General features: G+C 38.4%; 1 protein-coding gene across 2 annotated transcripts in view; it reads right to left on the bottom strand.

The window, feature by feature from the left end:
• gabrb1 (gamma-aminobutyric acid type A receptor subunit beta1) overlaps positions 1-12,991 on the bottom strand; it is a 37,026-nt gene that overhangs the window by 9,785 nt on the left and 14,250 nt on the right. For both annotated transcript variants that reach the window (XM_025010230.2, XM_017434836.3), the window contains exons 4-5: positions 10,053-10,273; positions 1,798-1,880 (exon numbers count right to left, since the gene is read on the bottom strand). In XM_025010230.2, coding sequence (XP_024865998.1) covers positions 1,798-1,880; positions 10,053-10,273 — 304 coding nt within the window. The remainder of the gene's footprint in view (positions 1-1,797; positions 1,881-10,052; positions 10,274-12,991) is intronic.

The following is a 12,991-nucleotide window of genomic DNA, read 5'->3' as shown; positions in this document are numbered from 1 at the left end:
AGTAATTAGACCGATTTAATTGGGCCAGTGAATCTATCTTTTCACTCTTCATCTTATCTTCAGGCAGCTGCAGAATTTCTTGGAATTAACTGCTTATCGTGACGAGAAGAGCTTTATTATGATTTTAGCCCATTTTTCCCTCCTTCGTTTTATGTATGTGAGAAAGAAAAAGAAGATTAGAATGGTTTAAGTGGACAATTACAGCGATGTGACCAAGGTGTGATTTAGCTGCAGAACTGGCATGATTTAAAAGCACTGATAGCGTTCTTTTTTTGGGGGGGAATGAGTTTCTTTTGAATGCTTTTGTAACCCAAGATTTCACAGCAAACTGATGTATTTGAGCTGAATACTGTAGTTCTCTTCTTGTTTTTGTTCATTTCTTTCATTGTTTGCTGCATAAATGTCCAGATTCTCATTACATAAAAAAAGGATATAAATGATTCTTTGCAGAGCTGTGTGGGTTTTCATACACATGATTTATGCATGAAGCTCCAGGTGGAAATGATGTCCATCTTCTCTATAAGCAGACGTATATAAAGCATTGGAGTTAACTATTCATGTCAGTGTTATGAATTATTTAATTGGAGCTCTCTGGACAGATCTGATCAAACAGGAAACGTCACTTTGCATTAGTTGGTGTGAAGTTCAGCCTCACCTCAGTGACCACAGAGGACTCTGACCTGAGAAACTGCGGACAAGAAGAACCGGTGCAGAGATGGATGAAGAAGAAGCATTCAAAACTTTTAAGAGGTAAATGGGATTTAACAACCTCGGTGTCACTGATAAGTCTGTGTACTGCAGCTGAGAGTTAATTAAAGTACAGAGATGGAAAAGAGCAGAAGACTTGATGTCACTGCGGGTTAAACCTTTAATGGTGTTTTGGAGCAAACTGTTCTGCTCTAAACTCCTGATCCAGCGAACATTTCTTTATATTTTCCTTCCAAGCAGCCAGAATTTCTGGTAATCTTTAAAAGTGGTCTTGATCAGCTGTTTTCCAAACTTTCGAAAAGTTTCAGTCCAGCATCTGAAAGTGTTTTGTTTGTTAAACCACTTAACTCTGACCTGCGAATCATTCAGGCATAAAAAGGCTCCTAACTCAAGGGATGAACCACAGCTTTGTCGACACATAACAGACAACTTTGAAAAGAACCAGTTTTAAATGCTTGTTCCCAGCAGCCTGTAACAAAGAAACAATTTGTTCCCTTTTATTTAGTCAAATCTATGAAAGAAACCTTAAAGAGGACAAAGTTTAAAAGACAGAAAATATTAAATATCCAATATGCTGATGTTTCCAAACAAATTTTGATGCAGCTATAATCAAGGCTCCTCTGTAGGGGAACAGAAACAAATAATGACCTACATTTGGAACCTTAATTAAAATATTTTATTAATTTAACGTTAAACCAAACTTTGCTAGCAGGACTGGATGAGCCTCTCCTGGCTGAAATCCTGAAGTTAGACAAAATGAACCATAACCTGAAATAAAACTTCTGATTAATAAAAACTGGGCTTATGAAAGCCCATTGCTCCTATAAAACTGTAATACATTTGGCAAATTGTTTGTGAATGAGAAGATTTCAGATTGACTGACTGGACTAAAAGCTCTCAGTAAGTTTAAAGCAATAAGATAAGTTGGATTCTCTCCTTACTTTGTGTTTGTTTGATTAAATTTCATTTTTTCTGCACCACACAGCAGAGCAGAGCATTTGCTAATGAGAAAGGCTGACACTTTTCAGTCGGGTCTTACGAGCACTTCTGTGTTGCTTCTGATGTGCAAACAAACACGGCACCACTTACAGCTTTCGATTTCCAGCGTGCAGTTCTGTTCATCCAGCGGGTATCTGCGCAGGTCCATCATGCAGGCGGCTGTTGTGGTGATCCTTAAACAACAACGACAAGAAAAAATGGTTTAAAACTGAAACAGGAGAAAGATGAAGGTGTAGCTCACTTTTCAGTTGACAGAAATTTTGATTCTATTCATGGCTAATTAAGTTCACACACTGCAAAATAAAAATGTGACTTTTAGGAGAAATAAGCATCTTATTTTCTTGATTCTTGGGGAAAAGACTTTATGACTCCCACAGACAACCTTCTAAACCTCAACTCGCACAAATCCTTTTACACCTCGACTGGAACAAAACTATCTGTTTCTTTTCAACCATAATTACTTTTGTTCCATTGAAGTCATGATTGCAGCTCTGCTCCCTTTGAAAAGCCTTGTGTTTAATCTTAATTACAACTATGAGTAATTAACAGTAAAATCCAGACAATCGGGTGAAACCTACAAGTCTCCTCTTCAAAGTTTTACATCCAAGGGAAAACGATCCATGTTTTGGACAGGAATAATCAGATAATTTTATATTTCTGAATTAAGTGTCAACAGAGCAGAGACGATTGGATTTGTTTACAGAACTGGTTTTATTTGTGTGGGATCAGACGTTATTTACAGCCGTATAACCACGAGTCTACAACAGCAAACAACATTAAAGGTCACCCCAAATGATCACTAAAGCATGTAGGCACATTCCATTTAATGTGTTGTATTCAGATAAATTACAGGCATTTCTCTGGTTGACCTGCAGCAACAGTCGTTTCAGCAGAACATTTATCAGCGCAGTGAATATACAGGCCAAACAAACGCTCCTTTCATGCTCCAAGTACTTTAAAAGGACATAAGTCTGCAACATAATCACTGACGCTGTATGAAAGGCCTTTTTAAGTTAAATTAAATGTTTTAAAGTCAGAATTATTGTGCTTCTGATGTTCTATCATTTAAACAATTTCTCCTCCCGCTTGATCTTCTCAAATCTATATTTCTTCCCACATGAAGGTCTGCAGTTTTGAGTCTCTGTCTGTGAAAAAGCCATTTAGAGGTCATCATCCAGTGCATGCTGGAGAGGCTCTGGGATGGTCCTAATCTGAATGCCTTGGTTGGATAAGCTCAGATTGCTGCAGGAACCAAAGAAGCTGGCAGGAACTCTGATGCAGAGCGGCATCTTGATCACGGACCGTTCATGCAGAAGATCACTCATATCTCGTTCATTAGAACTGTGGATGTACGCACCACACAGGAAGGACATTACAAACAGCTGCTTGGGTCTCAAACAGCATGCGGCTGTGAGAGAAGCCAAAATGAAGTCAGAACCTTCATATGACCCACCAAACATCCAGTGTAAGAACAGACAGGAGAGCTGGATTCATCTGGACACTAAAACTGCTGATGAGGCTAAAAGTTACTGAGAAAAGTAGTCTGTTTACCATCTGATCCAGGAAGCTACTGACAGACAGAGAGAACTTTCTACACTTGTTACGATTTAGTGAGACCCTTTTAATGAGTATAAATGAGTCATTTGTTTACTTTTAGGACTGAAAAGGAAGATCTAGAGCTGAGATATAAAACTGATGCAACTGTTGCAAAGATTTCTAAATTTAAAAAACAGACTATATATATGTTTCGATAAATTGTACTCCTTTAAAAAATAATTAATTTGAATGCAAATACTTTACTTTATGAGGTTTGGTTTATGTGAAACCTTGAAAATTGTCAAGGTGTGGGGAAACGGAGACAAACCCAGAGTGCAGATTCATCTTAAAGAAAACTAATTTATTAAATAAACAAAAATAAAGAGGCTGACGTGGCAGCAAAAACTAGGACTGAGTATAAACATAAACAAGCGAAGCATGGAGAGATAAAACACGGACAAAGGACAACAATCGAGGAACGAGAAGCAATGAACCAGGGGAGAGTGGAGGAGAACGGACTTATAAAACACAGAGGATAATCGGTAAGTGGGCACAGGTGCGTGAAACTCGTTACTGCCAGGTGGAGGTGGGCGTGGCAGCAAACCGAGTGAAGACTGAGGATGAATGGAAAAACACTGGAGACAAGCAGTACAAAAAGGAAAACAGGATAACTAACAAAACCCAAGAAGACACAAAGAAAAAACCCAAAACCTCACAAAAATAAAGTTGTGCACAATCACGCAATATTGCAAAATGCCAGCTACTCGCAGATCAGATTTTAGCTCGATATCTGTAAAAACCAACTGAATTATGGCCATTTTTGTACTGCTAATGTTGATTAGCTGAGGCAGCCGTGCTGAACTGGATTGACTCCATCATCTGTAGGTATTTATCCAATGATTATTTTCAGAAAGACGCCAAAGATTTACATGACGACGCCGTGCATTGAGTGCACACCCAATTTTAGCATATAGCTATAAAACTGACTGAATTATAGCCATTTTGCATAAGTCTCAAGCACAGTTTGGCCAAATTTCTCCCCGAAGAATGCCCGTAGGAGAACTTAAGGCTGACTTTTTACAACTATTCTTATCTGCTTTAACATCTAAATCAATCAAATCTCAGATATTTCAAAGACTGAGATCATTCTGATTACTGCCTACTACAGATATTTACCACTTGTAGTTACTCCACATAACCTCACAAATAGCTAAACTGTCCCTTTAAGATCATTGCGGTCCACAGAACTCATTTCATACGAGAGCCCGTACCCTCAGCATGAACCATCGGTTATGCAACTGAATGCTAATTAGTCCAGATAGTGTTATTGTTTGCTGGTTGGCTGAACACCCTGCAGAAACACTTGCAATGAAATCCAGAATCAATGAAGTATTTATGCGATAGAGGAAGAATATTGACTTTGGTCACTTTAATTCCCTATTTGAGCAACAAATTCAGACAAAAACAAAAGGCATTCATGTTTTTTTTTTCCCCCAGTTACCCTCAGGGGTCCCTAAAAGTGTTAAGGGCCTCTTTTAACTCCCCATTAACTTTAGAAATCTCTTGAATTATTTGCAAAAGTGCTCAGCTCGGACACAAAGGTCCAGTGCGTGATTTATTTTTAGATTTGGCACAGATAACAGCGGCTGCAAATGTACTTTACATGTATCTGAATCATCTGCATTTTTAACACGAAGCCTGTCCTGCAGCGAGGTGAGGTGCAGCGGCGGTTTGGACTTCCTCCCATCATGGCTGAGTGCCCGGTGGGAAATGGTTTCGTAAAAGGAGGTGCTCATAATCAAGCCCTGCCAAAGAATGACAAGTTCAAATCCCATAAAGCGTCCCCTCATCCTGCTGAGAAGGAAAGTTCGGCTGGATTCTCCCAGCTGCCACACTACAGGATGTAAAAGGTCCATCAAGGCATAAATATTCATTCATTTCTTACCTTTAGAGTATTCTCAGGCAGTCGATCTCTGAGGTGGACACAGTGAACGCATTAGGAAGCACCAGATACATTTTAAAGCAGGTGCAGAGAGTCTGAACGTGTGTTCACCTGTTACAGCTCCATAGTCGTTAACAAACGATAGGACTATTTCATAAACTGCAATCAGCCGAGTCTGCTTTATTATCACACCCCGTAGAAAGGCTGTGTGTGTGTCTGTTAGCAAAATATACCATAAACCACGGCACACATTTTATTAAAACTTGCAGAAAGTTATCCAATCAAAAACACAAAAATGGCTACAACTGGGACAGTTTAACAGATGAGTAAAAGCTGATTGCAGAGAGTGGACATCTCCCATTATTGCACGAGATAACATTATTTCCATAGTTTTGACCAAAACTGCTGCAGCTCTGTCATTTCTTAACATAAGATGATTTTAGTCTAAAACTCTAAATGTTGCATGAAAACACACACACACAGTTTCATAAACGGCTGTGATCATCAGGTATCGTTCAGTATTTTAATGAAAATAAACTACAAGTTTTCAATATTTTAAAATCTCAGTTCTGTTTAGAAAAACAATAATGTTTTAAATAACAGCCGACCAACATCTCTTCCCATATGTTGTCAGAAAACGACCGTATGCGTGTTGCTCTGAGTCTGAAAGCCACGTGCGTGCACATTTTCGTCATGTGAAGCTGTGTTTTTATGTGATCCTGTCACATGCAACCTCGCGAGCACTCTGACTCGGCTGAAACAAAAGCTTTTTGGACGGCACATCAGCTCAGGCCCGGCAGCACACGCTGAACTTAGCCGCTGAGTCATCGTTTCTCTCAGTTCAGATTTTTTTTGTTATTGCTTTTTCTTTTCAGTGACAGCAGCGCAGCTCTGCTGCTGCAGCCGCTGTGCAGCCGCTGTGCAGGTAATAAACACATTATTGGTGTGTTTTCACCAATTTAAGATGTCGAGCAGCCGACGACCGGTGTGTGTGTGTGTGCGACAATCAGCACTGAGGTCAATTTGGGGAGCCTAAATATAGCCGTTGTCTGAGCAGCGAGCACACTGGATGAATAATTGTTGGAGCCTTGGGGGGATAATGATTCTGCAGCAGAGCAGTGTGAAAGGAATCATCCTCAGTCCTTCAGTTTCTGGTGAAGGGAGAGGAAATGTCCTCCTAGCAGAAGCCAAAAGGATGCTTAATGCTCCGTAATACAAACTATAATCAACTTTTTTATTTTGTGGAAGTAAATATTGTAATTTTTTCTTGTTTTCATTTAATTATTAGGGTTTAGAGTGGAAGAATCTGTAAAAAATAAGTCATATTTTTGGTTTTTAAATGAGGACAGTGTCTTAAATGTTATCTATAAAGTAAATAATTGTTAACAGTACTGATGCAATAATCCCTAAAATACCCTCATTACGAATTAGCTGTTATTCTTCAATTTGTGTCATGCTTTTTAGCTTGATAGTCCTCCCTCCGCTTTAAAAACATCACCTCAAACTAAACGGCTCGACGTTTTTGGAGTGTGGCTTAAATAAAAATCACAAAATATTTCAAAATAATAAAAATAAAATAAGATATTTCCCCGTCGACAGAAACTCCAGTCCTCTTTGGAGCTCTAGTTTACATATTTGACCTGGCATTTTGATATTTTGGGTGATTTTTACAGAATCACAGTTTAAATTTCATGATTTTTGGAGATTTTACCCCCCGATGATGTCTCAGACTGACTGAGTGGTCTAAACGCTGCAGATTAGGGTTCTGACTCACCGGATCTTATAATATTCAGCCAGTTCTGCTTTATTATATTATTCAGTGATGCTGCTTCCATAAATCATGCAGAATTTAATCAATTTAGTTATGATTAAAAGGTTTAAATTAAGGTAAACAGAATAAAAGCGTCTCAAGGTTTTAGTATTAAAGTTCATGAAAAACTTAAATGGTAATAAAGAAGAGGTTTGAACCTGGAGTTTCAAAATAAAGCTTGTAGACACTATTCAAAATAAAAGTCCTGTAATAATCTAAGCTACGACAGAGCCGAAGTGAGTCAAATTTTATTTATTTTAAATTTTTTGGGGCTTTATAAAAGAAAATTGGTATGTGTTGGAGGTTTTAAGGGATAAGATTTTTTTTAGTTTGGTTTTTACATCATTTATTTTTATGTATTTTGATCAGAGTGTCAAAGCTGGTGTGAAAAACTCCACAAGACAAAACACATTCAGTTGGATTTAACACAAACTCTCTCTATATGAGACACATAATTACTTAGACTCAGTGGTATCCTGTAACAGATGAATATCGACAAAGATCAGGAGGAAAGAGGCAAAAAAGAACAAAGATAAAGGAGGAATTAGTGTAAAGTCAGGGTTAAATCATGAAAGTGGAAACACTGGAGGAGGCTTGAATGTTGTGTGTTAATGGACTTGAGGAGAATCAGATCCTGTTTCTCTGGACGCACAACAAAGTGTTTACCTCGGAGACGAGTCGGAGCGATGAGGACAGCCCACGAGGCCTGTGCTCAGTCAGCCACGACGCCGGGGCCAGTAAGTGTTGTTTCTGGACAGATTTAGCCTCGTGCTCTCTGTTCTTTTCATCAAACCGCTTCCTGTTTGGACCTGAAAGACCTTCAGGTCCGACTTAATGCTTTCCGCTGCTTTTCCCGTTTTTGTATCCCTTATTCCTCGTGTCGCTGGAAATATGCTCATCTGGAGAAAAGCAGCTTTCATCTGGAAGCTAATGCACCTGATCTGAGCAGACAGCTCCTTCTGGGGGTAAAAACAACCAACATTCAAAGCTAAATGACCCCTGACAAAAAAACAAAACACTGAGAGAGGAGAGAAAAAGACGAGTGATTGTTGTGACAGCTCCCCTGATCATCTCCTCCTGATCCGGCCCTGTGTGTGAAAACACTGAAAACCTTCTGAACCGCGACGCGTCGATCATCGTTTCATCGTTCTGTGATCTTCAGGTTGAGTTTAAACATCAGTTTAAGGTTTGGAAGCACTTAATGCAGGAGAATCAGGGATTCATTTAATTTCAGGAGACGCTGTGAAGCGTTTTTGCTTCTTGTTTTGTTTAGATTTATCCAAAACTTGTGGCATTTTTGGTCTATTTTTAATTCTCAACTTGTCAGTTTTAATCCAACACGTTGGACAGGAATTATTCTGAATTACAGAAACCACTGAACAACAAGCAGCTGAGATGATTACACAAAGTACTGATTACTGCATTAATTACTGCTTGTAATGGATTACTTTGTGAATTGTTTTTTCTGCTTTTTAAATGATTTTTCCATCCCTTTTTTGCAGCTAAAACAGCAGACTTTGTGCTATTTTAGCTGTTCATATATCAAAATGTTCAGCAGATTTAGGACATGGGTTGTGTTTTTTGTAACTTTTATAGTTTTTAAAAATATCTAACTCGATTTATTATTTATTCTGTTCATTGAAAGATGGTTTCAGCACTGCTGAAAAACTACTTCAGCATGTTAGCTCTTCTTTCTTTTCTTATACTACTTTTAATTTAAATATGTTTAGCTTATAGCTATGCTTTTGCTGCTTTTAACTAACATTTTGCCATTTTTAGCTTTTAGCTACTCTTTTGCTACTTTTAGATTTAACCACTCAGAGCAGATTTTACTCTGAAATTTTGTAAAAAAAATAAAATTTCTCTAGTTTACTAAGACGTACTCATAGAAAAACCTCCGACAGATTGTACAAAATCTTCGACCTTTTCACCTTTCGGCTGCAAGACGACCAACTTCTGTCACCAAAAAACTAAATACCAACTTAATCTGCAAATAATCGAGTTAATTAGCAGGAAGATGTTCTCGATGCTGTAACTATACTCAAATTAGATGTTTTTTGATAAAATATTGAAACTTTATAGCATTTAATTCTATGTTTATATTTATACTTTTGCCAAAAAGTAAATAAAATGTTCAAATCCAGTAAAATGCCTTCTGTGAATTGAGTAAACAGGTTTGTATCCGCGGGTTGGAAGAGCTCCACCAAAACACACAACGCCTCAGAAACATAAAAATAAATTATCGTTGAGTGTTGACGTCTGACTCTGGCATCAAGAGCACCGTGTCTAAGAGCGTGTTCTCCTCATTTCGAGTCCCGGGGTGTTGTGTACCAAACGGTTTCCAGTCACCACAGCGTTGCCATGAAAACCACGTTGGTTCTGATCCGGTTCTGGTCAGCAGTCAGAGACCTGCTGCTCAGCCACCTGGTTTCCCTTCGCCAAAACCTGAGCGCCGGGACGCTGCTAACAGAAAAACACCAAGCTGCTCAACCGAACCGAAATACACACAAACACAAGTCATTTATTAATATTATTATCATTTAAGAAATGATAGTTTCTGTAAATTTAAACCAGCTGCTAATTTTAAGACCTTCAAATGTTCCTGAAGTAAAAATATCTCTGCGGGTATGATGATTTCTGCAGGTTTTTCCTGAAAAAATCTTTCTTTTAAAAGGAGATCGGATTAAATGGAAAAAGAACAAAGATGACTCGCGTACTAAAAGTGAACCGATGTCAAATATATGGAAAAAAAAAACATATTTGAGTCAAAACTGGACATCCTGAGCCCATGAAAAGACTCAGATCAAGTTTGTTTTATTATTTAAAAGGAGCATTTAATTGTAAATGTCCATCTGGGATCAGTGGGGAAAAATAAACACAAAAAACTAAAGGAATTTGCTTTTTTTAGTTATAAGTGGTAAAAATGTCCAGTTTACACAAACAGTGTTTTATACAGACTGTAAGACAGAGAGGATTTAATCAGAGGCATCATTTAAAGAATGATTTTACACTTTAGGAGGAAACTAAAAGACACCTGTAGCTTTCAGATCTTCCTACCTGAGCCCGTAGAGCACAGTTCCGTCGGGATGCAGCCGGATCATCCGGTTTTTCACCGTCACCCCGTGGACGAAGGACTTCTTGTCGTTGATGAAGTAGGTGTCGGGGACCCACAGCTGGTCGGCCACCCGGTTGTCGAGGGTCAGGTTGAGGGGGATTCCCGTGTAGGACAGGCGCTTGTCTCTCCAGGACTGCTGGAAGTACATGGTGATGGTGTAGTCCTGAGGGACACGGGGAGAGAAACAGGCGCACATCGTGGGGTTATTGATCAGCGTTTCCACTGGGATTCAGATACAGCAGACCCTCGTGTTGAAGGCTATTCCCTCAGATTATAAACAATTTAAAGTTAGATTCATCTTCATTTCTGTTTGTTTTCGTATGGCATCGATTCGCAACTAAAGTCATCTAAAGGTAGCCAACAAAATAAACTTAATTCTGTTTAAAAAGATCTTTTTGGCTTTAAAAGTTATCTTTTATTCTAAAAGTCAAAGGTGAGCATGCTCACAAAATAAAAGGATCTTAGATAATGAAAATGTAGACTTTCTAAAGGTTAGCATCTTGATTGATTAAAGATAATTACAGCAATTTAAGATAAATGTCATAAACATATCAGATCTGCAAGTGGAAAAGTAAATAAATTCTATAATAATTCTGGTTGAAGAAATGTGTAACTGTGCAAACATTGGTCAAATCTTTCACTTCAGTCCTTGTTTTTATTTGTCTTGCACCAGATCCAAACAAACGAATTAATAAATTATCACAGAAAACACTTTTATAAAACTATTTTATTAAAAGAAAGCTCTTCTCAGAAAGCAGCTTCTGGTTGTTTTCACCTCTTCTGCAGACATACTTAATAACTAGTTTGATTCGGTGACAAAAAAAAGGCAAAACATATCCATTATTCTGAGTAAAACTATCAAAACTTCCCTTTTTTTAAGCCCTATTGTTTGTAGACAGAAATGGATAAGGTACAGAAACAGTGTTTTTGTGTTGTTGTTGAATCATTCTGTGAGGTTTTCATGGTGCCGCAGCATCTTAATCACTCTCCACCTTCCTTCAATAATGATGCATTCCAGCGGCAAACAGCTGGAATAAATAATGTTGTTTAATGTTTCCAGTTTCTCCTCAGAGAGCCGAAGCTCCCCGTTTCACCTGAACTCGGCTGCTGCTGCTGCAGCCCGTAGCTCTGTACGGTGACGTGCATCATCCTAATAATGCAAATTCACTGAGAAAAACAGAAACTACAACAGGCACATGAATGCAACAGACAGGCACTGCGATGGTTTACTGTCAGATATTAGACTAAAACTGACTGCAGACTTAAAGCATTTCAACATGTAACGATATTGTTTCCCAGATATTGGCTTGATTAATGCCACAAACAGAGAAAGGTCCTCCTGTGGTGGGTTTTTGTTTTGTGTGATGTCGGAGCCTCGGGGAACACGTTTGAACGTTTCAGCTGGAACATCAGGCTCCACGCCGCTCATCTTCTCGCTCCCCAGCTCTGATGCTGAACGTTTCCATTCAGAGGCGGCTGGAGGCTTTGTTTCTTCATTGACATGTAATTCAAACCCGTCCATTCGGTTTAAATTTTTCTATCGGGACTCTTCATGTCTCAAAGGTTCCAGCAGTAATCTTAGATGCTGACAGGAAATACTTCTGCAGTTTTTATCAAGAGCAAACAGTAAAGCCTTTTAAAATCAGAGGGATTGGTGGATTTCATGCTGTTTTCTTATTTTTTATTTAAATTCTAACAACTTCTGCATACTTTGTCCTATTTTAGCCAATCATTTATCAAAACATTCAGCTCATTCAGGAGCTGGGGGATATGACTTTTGTTTTGTTTTTTGTAATTTATATCTTTTTCAAAAATGTTGAACTTAATTTACAAACCTTTTCTCTCCAAATCTTGGAAACATTGTTCAGCTATGTGTTTAGTTTTTGTGTTTGTATGCTTGTTTTAACTGTCAGCTAATGTTCTGCCACTTCTTTTTGCTGTTTTTAGCTTTCAGCTATCCTTTTGCTGCATTTAGCTTCTAAATAGCTGTTTTATACTTTTATGATCAAATTAATGGACTCCTAAGAACGTCATCAATGATATTTACTAAAACCCAAATGATGTTAATCCTTATTCTGACCCTTTGCTTACTTTACTTTAGCTTGTAGCTAACGTTTTTCTACTTTTAGCCAGCCTTCTGCTACTTTTAGCATATACGGTAGCTTGCATTTGCAACATTTGGTTATAAGCTTCCATTTTGCTCCTTTTGGCTTTCATAACTTGACTTCAGGAAGACATTCAGCACCCAGCGTTCACTACATTTTCAGAAAAAGGAATTTCTCCAGTTCATAGTAGCTGCTAACATGTTTTTGGTGTTTTACCAAAATGTCCCAGCTGAGAGCAGGAAACCTTCGGAGGAAGAGGAGGAAGTTGCATCCCTGCTCTTCCATCGAGCTGAAGCAGCCGTTAGGATTCCTCTCACAGCTCTCCAGCTTTTTCAGCAGTTTACAAAGATACTTGTGTGTGCATTTCTCAGGGAGCTCAAGGGAAAGTAACTTCCTGAAAAAAAAGGCAAGCGTGTGCTTTAAGGGCTCCTGCACCTTCAGAGGTCATCATCGAGCACGATGAAGAGCTTAAAAACCACGCACTGCCACAACTCTGACCTGATAAACGCTGTAAGTGGGACACTTCAAGTCTGCAATTATCTGATGCATGATTTGCATCAAATAAAAGGGTCAGCTAGTTTTTACTGTTTTTATAAATGGTACAAATATTTAGACTCCTAGGAAATCCAGGAATAATATTTACTGAAACCCAGATAACCATGCTGCTTGTTCTGATCCTTGAACAGCTAATAAAAGTCACCACTACTCTTATATTACATTCATGAAATCACAGAATCCCTTCATTTTATTGTGCCATTTAGGCCTCTAAAATCTGA

The sequence above is a fragment of the Kryptolebias marmoratus genome, linkage group LG10, assembly GCF_001649575.2.
Source record: "Kryptolebias marmoratus isolate JLee-2015 linkage group LG10, ASM164957v2, whole genome shotgun sequence".
NCBI classification, from domain to species: Eukaryota; Metazoa; Chordata; class Actinopteri; order Cyprinodontiformes; family Rivulidae; genus Kryptolebias; species Kryptolebias marmoratus.
This window is presented reverse-complemented; position numbering and strand designations above follow the sequence as displayed.